At 37.7% G+C, this 15779-nt stretch overlaps 1 protein-coding gene across 9 annotated transcripts; it reads left to right on the top strand.

Annotated features, from left to right (window-relative positions):
• The first annotated feature begins 5896 nt into the window (after positions 1-5896).
• On the top strand, positions 5897-9518 carry LOC105691557 (multiple inositol polyphosphate phosphatase 1-like). Of its 9 annotated transcripts, none has more exons than XM_048660432.1 (10): positions 5897-6183; positions 6276-6428; positions 6861-7037; positions 7226-7536; positions 7627-7752; positions 7927-8071; positions 8165-8265; positions 8428-8537; positions 8837-9031; positions 9121-9518. In XM_048660432.1, exons 2-10 carry the CDS (start codon positions 6413-6415, stop codon positions 9383-9385), a joined length of 1446 nt encoding a protein of 481 aa, XP_048516389.1. In that variant the 5' UTR covers positions 5897-6183; positions 6276-6412; the 3' UTR covers positions 9386-9518. The 9 variants fall into 9 exon arrangements, with proteins under 9 accessions (XP_048516389.1, XP_048516394.1, XP_048516393.1 ...); XM_048660437.1 differs by having other exon boundaries at positions 5903-6183; positions 6362-6428; XM_048660436.1 differs by having other exon boundaries at positions 5903-6183; positions 6310-6428.
• The last annotated feature ends 6261 nt before the right edge of the window (positions 9519-15779 follow it).

The following is a 15779-nucleotide window of genomic DNA, read 5'->3' as shown; positions in this document are numbered from 1 at the left end:
TTCTGAGAATTCTAGCGACTATAATTTGTCAATTTTTTTGCACGCTTCGAATTACAATTCGAAACAACATGCCGAATGTAACGTTTAACGGAACGAATATAATTAAATGGCACATGATCCATATTCAGAAGAGAGAAAAAAGAACATTGTAACGTAACTAATTATGGCGATGTGAAATTTTCTAATTAATTATAACATCGGTTGCCCATGTACGGGGACATTTTACGTACATACATACGTCTACGCACATATACATGTATATATTTATAATTGCCAATCTGCAGCACGCAAGAGACGGGTCACTGATAATTCAGCGAAATTGATGGTGAGCTGAAATATAAAGTGGAAAAAAGAAAGAGGAGAATGTGAAAATGTGAAAAAAAATAAATAAATAGTTGACAAACATTTAATTAAAACAATACGGATAATCCGAACGTTCAAACCTGACTCGATCTCGTCATTGTAAGATTAACTTTGGCAATGCGGAGCAGAAATTTGCACGGAATAAATGTATGCGGGATATTCCACGGTATAATTCGACCAGCCGTTTGCGGCCTCATTTTTTGGTACGGTCGAAATTAATAAAATATTTAGTCATTCTTTCCCTCTGTATCAAACACACAACCTCCTTCTTTCCCTCTCTCTTGTACATCATGTTCTTCGCCAATTGTTTGTACCATAAAAATAAAGCTGTTTGAAAAAAGAAATTGCCGACATATTTCCAACAACACACAATGCTTTAAAATTATCTGTTCGATTAGTGTGATTAATTTCTCCATATCACATTCCATTCTGAATGCCACAGGAAGTATTTGAAAAAAAACCAAATAATTTCACCTTATCTGTACGATTTTGAAAAGTTTGTTACGTAGATAAGAACGTTTTTTTCTTTATTTTTTAATTTTTATTACTATTAATCTTTTTCGTCGATCATATAGATGAATTTTTCAACAGTTACAAAGTTGAGAACACAAAAATAGAAGAATTTATAGTGAAAACACATTACATAGAATGAATGGTACAGAGAGAATGAAATTTTTCAGAGTAAACCTCAAAGAATTTTCAACAAGTAAATTTGAGGAATATATTTGTTGCTTTTTTTCAGCCGCAATGTCGTCATTATTGTTGATGGGAAAAGAGAATTCTTGAAGGAGTTTTCAATTCCGAATTTTCTCACTCTGGCCAAAACGAGCATTCAGTCTACCCTAAAAGCTGAAGCTACAAAAAATTTGAAAGATAAATACAAATTTAAAACAGCGAAAAAAATAACGTAGAAAACTCTATTTGGCGTTCACATTACGATAAATACATAGGTACCTCGCGTAAACAGAAAATAAAATCGAAAGTCATAGAAAAAAATGGAAAACACCATCACCCGACAAAGTACACGGACAAGGTGAAGGTTACCGATAACAGCGAGGCGAAGCTCCGATGTCTGCACGCGACTGCAGAGGTACCCTCCTATCTGCTACCGCTCAAAGCGGCGTGTTGCGGTAGGCCACAGATTGAGTTTACCCGACTGATGAGGTAGAAAATAAAGAGAGAAAAAGAGAATCTCGTTCGTAAGCACGAGCCAAGTTTCAGCTTACGTACAAATCCTTGCAGCATGTACCCGTACCACGCATGGTGTACAGGAAGATGCGAAAACGGCGGGTTACAAGCCGACGATAAGCTCCAGGATTTTGTCGTGAACCGGTGCGATGATCTAGCTGCCGGCGATCCAATTGGCGCTCGCGATTATTTGTTCTTTTTCTTTAATTATTGTTATCCTCATAATGCTTGTTCTTCCTTATCGCGGAAACGGCGCCTCTTTAGCGGGCACGAATTATCTGGGCGTTTGATGAATAACAAATATTACGCGATTTTATCGTCGCTCAACAGCCATTCTCTAGCTCTCTCTCTGTACTGTATACACTGTATCATATCTCCTGACTAATTGTACCTAAGTACCTAACTCCTACGTTGTTGGATTTCTTTCGTATACGAAACGTGGTTTTTTATATCCATATGCAAGCATACGCACTCGGGTACTACGTACAACGTATCAAATGAAGCTGTGAATCACACACCGACGTTTATTGAACGTATGAATCAGGGAACAGGTTTGTTTTTTATTTTCATTCCCCTTTTTCGGTTTATCTTATTTATCTAATTGACGTGTAAGTAAATGTATTAGGATTTCACGAAAATCATCAAAGTATCGCGCAAACAACTGTTGAGAACGGAAAATTCTAAAATCTGAACCTTCTAAACAGTAATCTGATTTCCGAACTCAACGTATAATCGTCGCGATTACTATCTACAGTTGATTCGATTCAATTCAATTTTTCTTTTGTACAAACTCGCGATTAAAAGATGACGATGAGTTGAATTTTCGAATCCGGTATAAAAACCACTTCAAATATAACGTGCCGGTCAAATTTTCTGCATCACAGCGAAAAGAATTTTTCTCACGTAAGAATGTTGAATAATACCTGCCTAATTATAGTTGACCTTCTCCTAAAAATAGCTTATACTGTTTATTTAATTATGTAGGTACGAAATTATCGGTGGAAAAATTTGAACTGTTCCATTTTCCGATTAAAATTGTTATAAATCAAGATTTTTCTTGATCAATTCTGTTCCAGAATTTTTCTCTGAATAGACGGTTTTTCATTTTCAAATCACACAAAATCGAACACCCTGTATAATATTCTGCAGCAGTTTCGTTCAACAGCATCCCACGACCGTGCGCAAGTACCATATAATCCGAGAACAAACTTATTCCGAAAGAAATTCAAGGAACGTATTTTATTTGAAATGTTTTCTAGAAAAACTTTTCTCGATACCGCGCGAGCTGTACACTTCCCTCCACAGACGAATACCTATGCATACATATGTGTACCGGAATGAAATATCCCCTTTGAAGGATTTATCCCCTTCATATATACGTTGATTTTCTTCGGTGATTCTGATTACTTGAATATTACGGTTTCTGTTTAGCATATTTACAGTCGAATCGATGTACGGGGGTAAGTAGATACGTCTTTAGGTACAAAATCAAGAATAAGAAAGCCGTCGGCTGCTGCTGGAATCTCATGCGTGGAATCGATAGGTCGATTGACATATACCTAATGTCCGGAAATTGGCTGGAAAGGATATACCTAAAGCCCGAGGAAATAAAGTCTCATATAAATAAATCAACGCGTGTTTGCACGCCATCGGTGAAACATCCCAATATATGCCGCTGCACATTTAATTCGAGGAGAACGTTAACGCGAAAATGGAGACAGGTTTTTTCGTTTTTTTCGTTTTTTTTTTTCACACAACTTTTTTCGTCATAAAATTAAATCGGGATAAAATTTGGTGGAATATTCTCAAAACGCGACAACAATAATCCGATGTAATCCTGAAAATGAATTTTTCTTTGTTTTTTTTTTTTAAATCCCCTCGGTACGATTGTTCTGCGAGGATTGTAATGCGTGGATTTATTTTTACCGAAGAGAGTTACGAAAGGACCCCCATTACGGTATACGCCATCGGCTTGCTTTTTTCTTCCTTTTATCGCTTGCTCTTTTCTCACGGTTTTTTGTGATTTTCCCCCAAAGTCGATGACAGACGCAGGAACGCGCGGGTGAGATCCGACAACTATAAAAAAAAGTTTCCTGCAATATTCTGATGATGATTATCATCGTGACGACGACGATGAAAATGGCACGTGTGAGTTCGAAACGATTTCACGCACACTCAGTATTTTTCGAAAAAAAAAAAAAATAAGTAGCAATGCTGTTTTCATTTGAATAGTGAATACAGATTTATACCGGCTAACGATCTCCGCTATTAAAAGCTCATCTTATGTCCAGGTAGTGAAAGCGCATTCTTTCGTCCGTTATCATCCGCACAAAGTGAGAGTCGGTTACAGTCATTATCGCTCGTGTATAAATGAAAAGCAATAGACAATTGAATGAATAATTAGCGATTGGAGGGAGTTTATTAGCTGCCGTTGAATCGTTTTCAACGATGACCTCCAGGGGATGATTTGTAACATGTGACTGTAGCAACGTGTTTCAGATAATCGGTGATCGGATAACCGGTGTAATTCCAATAACGAAGTTCAGTCTGTTACTCCGTGGAACTGCTTTCTAACTTTCTATTCTCTCGAAAGGAGCTGGGATTCAATTATTAGGAGAAGGAGAAAAAAATAAAGAAAAAACAGAAAAAACAGAAATACATTATTTACCGAAGGAACTCCCTCGTGCAGCCCACATAACTTCCATCTCGAAACTCAATCACATTCGCGATTTACTCGATCGTTCGCCACCGCCTTATATTCGTAACGGTACGCGATAAAAAGGTTGGGCAGAAGTCAACCTGTCGTTCCCATCTTCGATCCACTAATACTTGAAAAAATAAACGATCAACTTTTCGTTTCATTAGAGTGAAGACAGTCTTCGAATGTTTCCAACATTCTATTCAATGGCCGAATGTGGATACGAAATTCACGTAAGGATCCGACCAGATCCTATCGGATCGGCAGAAAACATCTGGACTTGAATGTAGGTATACGTAATACCGGTGGATTTGAATATGACTGCTTTGCGTATTACATATGCACAGAGCGGAACAAAGCGAATATACCGTTGTTATCCGCGGGTATTGTGACCACGGATGTGAATGATGATCGTCATGCAGACTACGTAATGCGGCGTTGATGAACTCATTTACCTACTATTTCATTTATGTAGGCGCGGTATACCTACGGTGCATGGACTGTGGTACAGCGGGGCCATTTACTCGATGCCGCTGCATCTTGTGAAGAGAAACTGGCCAATCGTGAAATTGCAGTGTAAAATTGCATCTCTTCGCGTGCGCAAGGCTCGGTTGTGCAAAATCGGTGACGCACGAGTACTGAAAATATCCGATTGGCCAGTTTTCGTACGAATAATCCCTGCAACGTGTACCATACGTCATTTGAAGTCGATGACGACTCGAGGACTTACACCGAAGTGCACTTATAAGATCGGAGCTAATGGGTGGATACTTCCATCACGTGGCTCTTGCAGGACGTTAATTTCAGTTAGATGAGACGCTACAGTCGACGCGTCCAATTATCAAATAAAATAATGGTATTGAAATTTTTTACGATCCCATTCCGTCGCTGAATAACCTGAGTCAAGGTACTCTTTCATTTTTTTGAGTGCAAACAGTCGCGAATAATAGGATCATCTCACCCTCTCACCGCATTGTTCAGATGAATTTTCACGGACTGTAACAATTCCCTCAACACCCTCTTTTTACGAACGTGGTAATTTTCAAATTTTACCTCAGGTACGGCTCGCCAACGGTAGAAACGTACTAAATAGGTATACGTATACCTACACTGTATTTATACGTATGTATGTCCGTACGTACAGATCAGCGACCGATTTTGCCCGTTGGAATTCGAATTTCTAACTTACATCATTGCAATCACGCTACTATACTACCCACTACGCTTGCAGGATCGAACAATCGATTAATCACCGCCGATAATCTGGTTATGTTAACTACCCCTGCGCACCCGGAGCTTTGCCCGTATTGCGAACGATTGCAGTTTCCCGAATGTGGTAATTTGCCAGGACCGTTGAACGTCCCGCGTGTGTTTAATTCTATAGTTATAAGTCGTAATGGGCATTGCTCTATAGCTGAGGACAATTCTTATCTTGTGGAAGTAATAATTTTTTTTTTTTTTCATTCGAAAAAAAAAAAAGAATTTCAAGCTTTCTGACGCCAGAAAAAATGAGCTTTCATGTCATTTTTCAAATTTGAAAATTTTTCATTCCTGAGATACGAGCGCTTTTATTTCAGGTTTAAACGCTCAATCATCGGTAGAGGATTACGATGCAGTATCTTAGGGTACGTGGTCTGACGTGTCGAGATAACGTGTCCATCCCGCGATTACAGGTAGATTCTATCGATACATATAATTTAATACATCGTCTCAATAATATTGGTTAATAAAAAATGTGGAACGCTACTGCCGCGTGATATTCGTGTCTGCTTTACGATCATTTCAATCCTTCCTCCGCTAGAATTTCACGATCGCGGTGTGGTGGAATTTTCCTGCGGGAAGCCGAGCAATTGATCACAACAACAGTCAACTACCGCTCTTCGACCGATCGCATCCGATCATTGACAATAGTCCACCGTACTTGATCTGCTGAGGTGAGTGTTGCAAATTGATTCGAATAATGTGAAACTTCTGGTATGTTTTTAAGAAATTACGAAGTGATATAATATTGTTTCTTATTAAAAAGTGAATTTTTATTAAAAAACGATGTCTTAAGAAAGATCGATAAATTGAAACAAGTAGGAAGATAATTTTATCACGATTTGATCTGAGGCGCGTGCGGCTATCGTCTTGTCGGTACGTCATAGATGTGGATTTCCACGTATGCACAGATTTCAAGGCAAGTGCGTAATTTGTAAGCATCTGCATGCAGGATTAGATCATATCTTGTTTGATAAGATAAGCCAGCAATTTTTCGGATATACTCGGGTTATATCAAGAAAAAAAAAAAAAAATAGTTGTAAAATATGAGTATTAGAAGTACGTAATATACATTCTTGCAAGTGTTGACACTCTAGCTCAACCGGTTTCAATCATAATTCGTTCGCACGAACATAATATCGCGATGAAATTATGTCTCTACTGCAAAAGTCCCAGATCACGTGCGCGGTATTTGATGTGTTGATCTGAAACGGGCGAAGACACGTCTGTATGCGCTTTTTAAAGATCACATTGCGGATCTGTGATTGCAGTAAGAAAACTCGAGGAAAAACTATTATACATTACCGGGAGTTGTTCAGAATTATGAGATTCGATGATTTTCCATAATTAGAGATGTTTTGGCGTGTGATAATTGTGGTCATCGCCATCCAAAATGCACATCCCAACGTAGAAGCCCAACCGAAATGTTTGTCGTCCGACGGATATTACTCCGGCGAATGTCACATGGGCACAAAAACCCCGTACAGACAAATCGGCAATTCGGACGACTCGCAACTGAATTATTCAGGTGTGCACCTCAATATTTTACCGAAAATGTCGATTAACACGCTATTCGATATCATTCCTAAAATTCGTCGTGAAAATTTTGTAATCATAATTCAGAAATCATAACTAAAAAAGAGGGGTTTGCTCGCGACGAGTTTTCTGTCGTTGATGAAACTTTCGGTTTTTTTTTTTTTCTATGGCGCACGCTAGGATGTACCCAAAAAAAAATTTGGATGATGCTACGTCACGGGACGAGATTCCCTGGAAAAGATATGACCATCAGATGGATAGAAAGACTTCCAAAGTTACAGGAGAAAATATTGCAAAATTACTACATGAAGAAATCGAGCATTTCGGCAGAAGCAGCCGAGGAGTTCGTCAAATGGAGTCAAACTCTGTCCATCAAAGATAATTCAAAACTACATGCAGAAGGCGAAAGAGAAATGTTCGATCTTGCCAAAAGGTGTCAAGCCCGATTCACTACTCTTTTATCAGGAAAATTCAATAACGAATCTTACAAGGTAATCCACAGTTTGATCACGGATCTTTCGAACGTTGATTATTTCGGTATAATTGTACGACCTCGCGATACTTCCATCACTCCATTATAGATCAAATACACGCCGACGCGACCGACAGAAAAAAGTGCGAAATATTTTGCACTTGGTCTTTTTGGCTCGGAAGAGGCCCAAAAAGTTTGGTATCATCCACTGGACAAGAAGGACATAGTACTCAGGGTGGGTACAGGTGATAAATAAATCAAATTTTAGACTCGAAGTAATTATTTGAAATCAATATTTTATTCACTAGTCCATTTTCGATGTAGAAATATTGATTGTCATATATCGAAGTTGATCATCATCTTTCGGAAATATGGGAAACATGTAGTCTTAATAATCCGACTGTTTTAGTCGTACAAACGATGCAATCGCTGGCAAAATGAAGTGAAACACAATCCTGCTGCGTACGAAGAGTACAATTCATTTCTGAATAGTATCATTGTCGAGGAAATGTTGGACGACTTATCAGAGAGACTCGGATTATCGATCGACTACGGTGATCCATTTGGAGCTATTATATAGAATTTATTATTATCCCTCGTTGCGTTACAGGTCCGTATTAGCATGTATTATTATGCACTGATTTTAGATGCCGCCAATCTCATGTATCAAGCTTGTGCCTTAGAGACCGCGTGGGATAAAAATTACAACTCACCGTGGTGCAAGGTTTTCTCGCTCGACAATTTAAAGGTGATGAACGTACTAGTCGTGGGAGCTACCTCGAACATACACTGATATGTCTCAACCGATTGCAATTCTATTTTTTTTCAAGTACAATATACCTATGCCCCACTTTTATTGGGATCAAAATTCAGCTTTGGTAAAACAAAGCTTTTTACGTTGCCTTTTCAGGTTCTGGAATACGCGGAGGATTTGGAATATTATTGGATCGATAGCTATGGATTCAATCTCACGTACCAACAAAGTTGCCCAGCTCTTCGTGACGTGTTTGAATTTTTTCAGTACGTTCATTTTCTCCGACGGGGTTGGTCGAAACTAAGAGTTCTTTTTTCCGAAATTTATCTTCCAAGACTCTGCGAAAAGTAGTTACCATTGAAAAGAAAAAACTTATTTCCACTCTGATGAAAATGAGAATAAATTCGACGAGTGGATCCCGAAGAACAAGTCGAATCGCAAACTTGCTGACTGAGCCTAATATAATTGACGCTGATTTCAGCAACTTTTGCAGAGTCATGCGAGTGAAATTTTAAAGAAAAAAAATTACATTGAACAAAAACATAGATGTTTACTTGACTTTTAGAGCCGACGAAGACAGGATAGCTACACTTTATTTCACACATTCCGGAAGCCTCTTGAAGCTGCTAGCTCTCCTCGGTCTGGCCAATGAAACAAAGCCATTGACGAATGACTCCTTCGAAGAGCATCGGGACAATAGGGTATGGAGGACCAGCGCTATCGATGCGTTTGCTTCGAATCTGGGATTCGTTTTGTACGAGTAAGTAGCTCGTGAATTCGTCCGTTTCTACACACGGCTTTAAGAGAAGGTGACCGTTGAAATTGTGCGACACTTTTTTCCTATTCCAGTTGCGAGAAAACTGGTCCCAGCATTTTGGCCTTTCATCAAGAACGAGTGGCACAAATTCCCGGATGTCCTGCGGACGCGCCATGTCCAATTGCCGTTTTCGAGTCGATATATTCGGAAAGTATCAACCACTGTCACTTTGATGAGATATGCGGTAACAACGTCGAAGACAATCGAAATGGAAATACACCCTCGAGCCACGTTAATTTTGTTCTCACATTCCTAATGGTCCTTTTCGCTACTTCGCGTCATCCTCTTTTCACCTAAAAAGTCCGATTCGAATGATTCGGGGTAATTTACTCATTAGGCATTTCCTTTCGTAAGATATATCTGGTTTTGATCACTACTTGTGTATTCTCTACATTTTTATTAGTAAAAATTCCACATTTTCGTGTATAAACTCTTCACTTTGTATAAATTTCACCGGGACTTCACGCTCGAAAACTGCACCACTCCGATGAAAATTAATAAAATTTCATACTCTAGAAAATTTCAGAGAGTTCAACACGAGCGGCGCAGCTCTAAATAGATTTCCGTCAAAATTTCAGAAAAAAAAAACGGTGGAAAAATCAAATATTCTGCTCTAAATATCAGTATGAAGTTCAGTCATATATTTGAGCAGAGCTAAGTTAAAGTTTAAAAAAATAATCAACATTAATAATGACACACTGAAAAAAAGTTCAACATTTCCTGGATACTCGTAAAAATTAAACAAAAAAAAAATGTTCTGTCCTTCCATAGGTTTTCCATGAATTTCTGGAAAAGAAATGATCTTTGAAAAAAAAATTCGAGTCGCGTGGGATGCCCCGTGTATACATATTCTATACCTATACGGATACGATACAGTTAACTCTGGGCGGCATTTATTTCTGTATTAATTAGTTCAATGTAATGAAATGAAGTTGCAAAGGTTGGGGATGATCACAATACTTATTACCGGCGGGAATCGACGCGCGTAGTAATTAGCTTAGGGCTAAACAATGACGTCTTTACAGAGAGGTAAAATATAGTCCACGTATCATAAGATGGAAGCGTGTAGCGAATGGACACGATTTTGCAGAGCAGCATTTTATTATTTATACAGGGCACATCTATAGTTGTATCCGCTGCCTTGTTGCACCCACCACGATGTGCGGCAAGAAAGTTGATTATCCAAGTTAATAAAATTTCTAAATCAACCCGAACTTTCCTATTATAGCAGCAGTTTTTCGGAAAGTTCCGCTTTCATGAACGGTGGGTGAATTAGCTTTCTGCAAGAGGAGACGCAAGGTGGAGAGTGAAAAACGGGAAAAAAAAAAACAAAAAAATAGCAACGTTGAAAAAGAAACTTTAAGATTAATCTCCGTTTTTTCAAAAAAATCGTATGATACTTCCAAAACAAAAAAACTCGCTCTCTGTAAGATTCATACCGTTAAGGTCTGTGATTTTCATCAGGGCGAAACGTAGGTATGTACCTCAGCTATAAATAATTGAATTTCAGCTGATTGTCTATAGTTCATGAAGAAGAATTCCGATTTCCTTGTCAAACTTGTTTATTATTCATTTACGATTTCTACGCGACCCATGAAAGCTGATTTTTTTTTTCTTCAATATCGCTTGCATTTAAGAAATTCTGTAATCTCATTTTTTATTCTTTCGAGATCGAGCAATGATTATTCAGTGATGATTCTGCAATTTCTTCTATACCCTTATAGAAGCCGTACGAATGCAGAGGTGGATCGAGATCAAGGACTTGAGTTTCTATGATTAGAACAGAACTGAGAAACCTCAATAAAAGAGAAATGGAAAACAAATAGAAAAAGTTGTTGCACGGATCGTTCGATCTAATGAGGTCGTGACGAGCGAGGATGATATACGTCAATGAGGACAAAGCACCACCTACAGGTGGCTTTTAACTCGGTCCATTGCTCCCTCGACGTTATACTATAGTCGCAACTTCTAATAAACATGACTTCTAATATTACTATCCCCGCGACAATTTGTACGCTGGAATAAAAGTCGCCCAAATAACATACCTATGGTAGGTCTTTAGCAAACTGAAAATACTTGATGGGCTTGCAGGGCTTTTGTAATAACTTCTCATGCTACACCACACCAAATGGGGCAAAATATGCGCGGAACGCGCCACTTTTTTTACTTTAATTTCTTTAATCGTATGGAATTTATTTTAAGGATCCGAGAAAAAAAAGTCGTGAAAACTCGCGTACAATGCCATCAAAAGTAAAAATTTTAAATATGTGAAAGTTATAGTTTCATATTGGAAGTAATCAGACGAAGTATTCAGAATAATTTTGATTCGGAAGAGATAGAAAATTGGAGAAAATAATTAGGTATAAATTTTAAGAACGTGTCCCTCGAAATTATTTTTTCCAAGTTACTGCACGAGTAAAGCGACATGGTATACGATAGATCAAACTCTTTGGGTAATAAGTGAGAATTGCGGATTTGACAACTAACTGGGAAAGTCTTTGATCGAGATTCGAATCCGCACCGCGGATCCTAATTAGGTATTACATGTTTGGTTCGATAGGATATCACCGCTAGCAACAATAGTTGCCAGTATGTAACCGTGTGGCTCGAACTCATCATAACTTGGAGGATCGTAATTTGAATCGAACCGTTCGTATTGATGTGGCGCAGGTTCGCAATTTTACTCTCCTTGTTATAAACGCCGAGCCTGAAGGTTAGCGCGATAAAAAAAACTGTCCTTTGTTTGCATTTCATTTCTTTTTTTTTTCTCTCCTTTTTCTATATTCGTTGCATGAATAACAATGACGTTGTGACGTTTGCAAAGGACTAAAAATTTGCAATCAGTCGCTTACAATGTTACTCAATTGATTATTTTTCACGAACCTGTCTTCGTGCGCTTCCACACCCCGAAGGCAATCCGTAAAAAATATATAAACGACGTGTTATAGTATATATGATGTATTGTCAATTTCCGTAAAACTTGATAATCGCAGGTAAAAAAAATCAAAGAATTCAGATATCCTCGAACCTAATTTATTCAATCGGAACTAATTCAAGTTTTATAGTTGATTGCATGATCCTGTATCGTAGATATATTAAAGAATTCCAAATTTTTTATTCAACCGATCTCCAGAGACCGATGTTCATAAATTTGTATATATTCACAATTTCTCCTGTTTATCCACGAAATACTACGGTAGACGCCCTTAGTGCGCCGTGCAATCATATCCCTTTTTAAAGTTTTTGGATATTTATACGAAAATATTTGTATAGGTCTGAGCATTATAATTATGCAAAGGAAGGGTATAAGTTGCGAAGTTTGAGCACGAAGCTCAAACGTAATTGGACCGTCTTCGTGCGAACGCGAGATATTCCGCTGTTACGAGCAGAGAACAATGCATTTATATCAAAATATAGTATACGCATAATATGAAACAGGAGGAAGGTATTACTTGTCCTCATACCTCCGGTCTTTATTCCCAATTTTCGGAAATAGAATGAGAACTCAAATCACCTTGTTACTCGCAGGGATAGTGAAAAAAGTCACATGGTTCACCGAAGATTTTCAGCCTGTGGTGAAGTTTCCAAAATTGGATTAAATTTCTTCCCGTTCAAAGATTTCTTCGTGTCATTTTACATGGATGCTAAGCCATACTTACGTGGTAGTCCGGAAATCACCTAATCCTTAAGATTTATTGTACGATGTGGGTAGCTTTACGAGGCTTAAAAGCTAGAGAAAATGTCAACAGCTGTCAGTACGGATTCGGAGCTTGCGGCTGCCAGGATAAAAGCGGTTCGAATCGATCCGGCTCACTTCGTTTATTTTTTTTTATGAATTTTTCTTTTTCATCCTACATTTTTCAGTCCTGTACAAAGCGAACGTCCACACCCCTGTAGATTTACGTTAAAATGTAGGTCGATTTTACTATAGGTTGATTTCGACGATTTGAATAATTGATTCTACAGCAGGAAAATTGGTACGTACCGATTGTGAAAGTAGATTATATAAGTACAGGTACTGCAGATCGTACGAAAATATTAATTAACTGCTTCGAAAATTTCATATGAAATTTCTCGAAAGTACGTGCGAAATAATGGTGGCAGTAATCACCGATGCCGTACAGGTTTAATAATTATCGTCGAGCAAAAAAATTAGAGAAAAAAATGAAAAAGGAGAAGATGAATAAATTTTCGGGTAAACATAAACGTATGACACACCGCTGCATTACATACTATAGATAGATATAAGTACATACATGATATTTATGTACACGCATATACGGTATTATGTAGATATATACTTGTGTATAAAATGACAGTTCAATCTCGGCTTCATTTCCATAAATATTGCAGAAAGGGTATTTTATACTTGCATGAATATTTAGTAGTATAAGAAAAATTAATTATTTATTTATAAGTAAGTATGTTATGCCTATGGAATTTTCTTTTCCAAGTTTTTTTTTTTTCATCAATGGAGTTTGGTTTAACAATATTCTAGGCAATGTTATTGACCATAATTTTGTGGAGAAATTTTGTTTTATCCATTATCTGATGGACTTTTAAGATTAGAATAATCTCACATTCACGCTATCTTGGTGTTTTATGCGAATCATGATTATCGTATGGCTTTCAAATCTACACAAAAGTGGTAGGAATCGGTCTCACCAAGCGGAAAACTTAAGCTTTTCCATCTAAATCACGAAAAAGAAGCGTAATTAAATGTCTCTGTATTTTTAGAATTTTTGATTCAGCTGACAGTACTTAATGCGCTAGTCTCTGACGCCCTTTGTTCGTTTTCGCATTTAATCTTTTTCTCTTCTGTCGCCGTATTCTAGCGATGATTATAATATACTTACATACCTATATACGTATATACGTATGTAAACTGTACCGTGGAAAATTTCAGTTCGTAATATAACTCCAAAGCGTATCATATATTTCTCCTTTGAAAATGGTCAGCCATGTGACATATAATATTTATTTTCATCCCAATTTGTACCTGTTTATTTCATGAAATAATACAACATGATACGACGCACTCTAATTCGCTTCGTTACCTACACGTGTTTTACATGTTTGGGCACATACCAGCTGCTAGGTAAACTGCCATCTTTTATAATCAAGCACACAGGAAACTCAATTTCTAATAAATATAATTGCGTACCTGGTCGTAATGATTTTGATCAAATGAAGTCAATAAATCGAGACGACATTTTCAACATGCGGGTATGATGATATTAAATCACAATATGTTGTTTCCCTATCTGTCTCAGACCCATCCACGCCAGTGGATTATAAACATTGAGGAATTGAATGTCTAATTCAGATTTAAACCCTTTTTCAGATGATAATTAAAATAGGAATCGGTAAGACTCTCCAAACTGCTTTACATTTTGAAGTCGTAAATTCTCTCGTTCAAATATGTATGATTTCTGGGTTCTCTTCGCCCCGTTGCCCCGCGCAGACTTGCATAATCACAAGTTGAACAGATTCCCATGCCATTTTCCTACCAAAGTTTGTCTCTTCATGTTATTCTTGATAATGAATTGACGGATTATCGTTAAGTAGGCGATTCTATTTATCAATTAATTTTAGGATAATTGACAAGCCTATAGACATCTCAGTTACAAAACTCTGTGGCCCATATTTCATAGCACGTGTAAAATTGTTGGCACGTGACGTAATATAGGTACACATAAAAGATTCAATGAATATTATTCCGGAAGGTGAGGTTACAAGAAATCCGGAATGATTTTAATTGCACCCTATGTGTACCTACATACCGGCGGTAGAGTCCTTGAGGCGATATTGGCTCGTTAATTGCGCTACTTTTTAATTGACTGATCACAGAGAAGATACGTTGCTTCAACAAAGAAATGAAAAAAACGAACTGAGACTGTCCTCTCACTTCCCTCTAGTAATCCAGATTTTCTTTGGCTTTCTTAATCACATTGCATGTCATCGTTATTCGTTTTTATTATTTGTACAGCATGTGTATTATATTTCTTTTCCACTCGCCTTGAGATCATCTACCAATTAATCGCGTAGAACGTGCTTACTCATTATATTTACGTCAATATCAGACAAAGCTACAAAGATAGCGACCGCTATCTTCGGCACATAAGTAATGATATTTTATTTCGATTATTCTTTTTTATACCCTGAATATTAATGGCAAATAATCTTGAAACTCAAACAGAGAAGGTATGGACCAATATTACCAGAGGGTCGTTTTTCGTCTTCATTCAATATTTGGTCTTCAGCTGACCAAGTGATGGGTTGTAAGTACCTCCGTACAATTTTGTCTCGCACCAGTTGAAGTTCTGCTGACCCTCGGTTCTAATTTTTGTAGGACTATACACTATACGAGTATGGGGTCCCATGTTTTTCTCTGAAAGTAGAAGTTGGTGATCGCGTGACTCTGTTCGAACACCCCGTAACGGTGGTATAGGTACTTTACATCTTTGCGTGATAAGCGCAGCGATTTTTTTCTTCTTCAAAACAGAGAGAAGACGTTGACTTCCAGACATTAACCGGAACGTGTTGTTTAATCGAGTTACACGACGTGATCAAATTACCAAACTATGCGTTCTGAATCTTGAGTATGAACGGTATGTAGCAGAAGCTGCCAATGGAGGACTCGTCGAGAGCTCAACTTCAAGGGATTAACGGAGCGTTATGCGTCTCCATT

This window comes from Athalia rosae, chromosome 1 (assembly GCF_917208135.1).
Source record: "Athalia rosae chromosome 1, iyAthRosa1.1, whole genome shotgun sequence".
Lineage (NCBI taxonomy): Eukaryota > Metazoa > Arthropoda > Insecta > Hymenoptera > Athaliidae > Athalia > Athalia rosae.
Note: the sequence above shows the minus strand (reverse complement) of the source record. Positions and strands in the feature narration are given on the sequence as shown.

Excerpts from the sequence above, each read along its gene's own strand:
- LOC105691557 (XM_048660429.1), top strand. The coding sequence starts at position 6,740 with ATGCGCTTTTTAAAGATCACATTGCGGATCTGTGATTGCA. Across the intron at positions 8,072-8,164 it reads CGGATTATCGATCGACTACG|ATGCCGCCAATCTCATGTAT; the intron begins GTGATCCATTTG and ends CACTGATTTTAG. Across the intron at positions 8,266-8,427 it reads TCTCGCTCGACAATTTAAAG|GTTCTGGAATACGCGGAGGA; the intron begins GTGATGAACGTA and ends TTGCCTTTTCAG.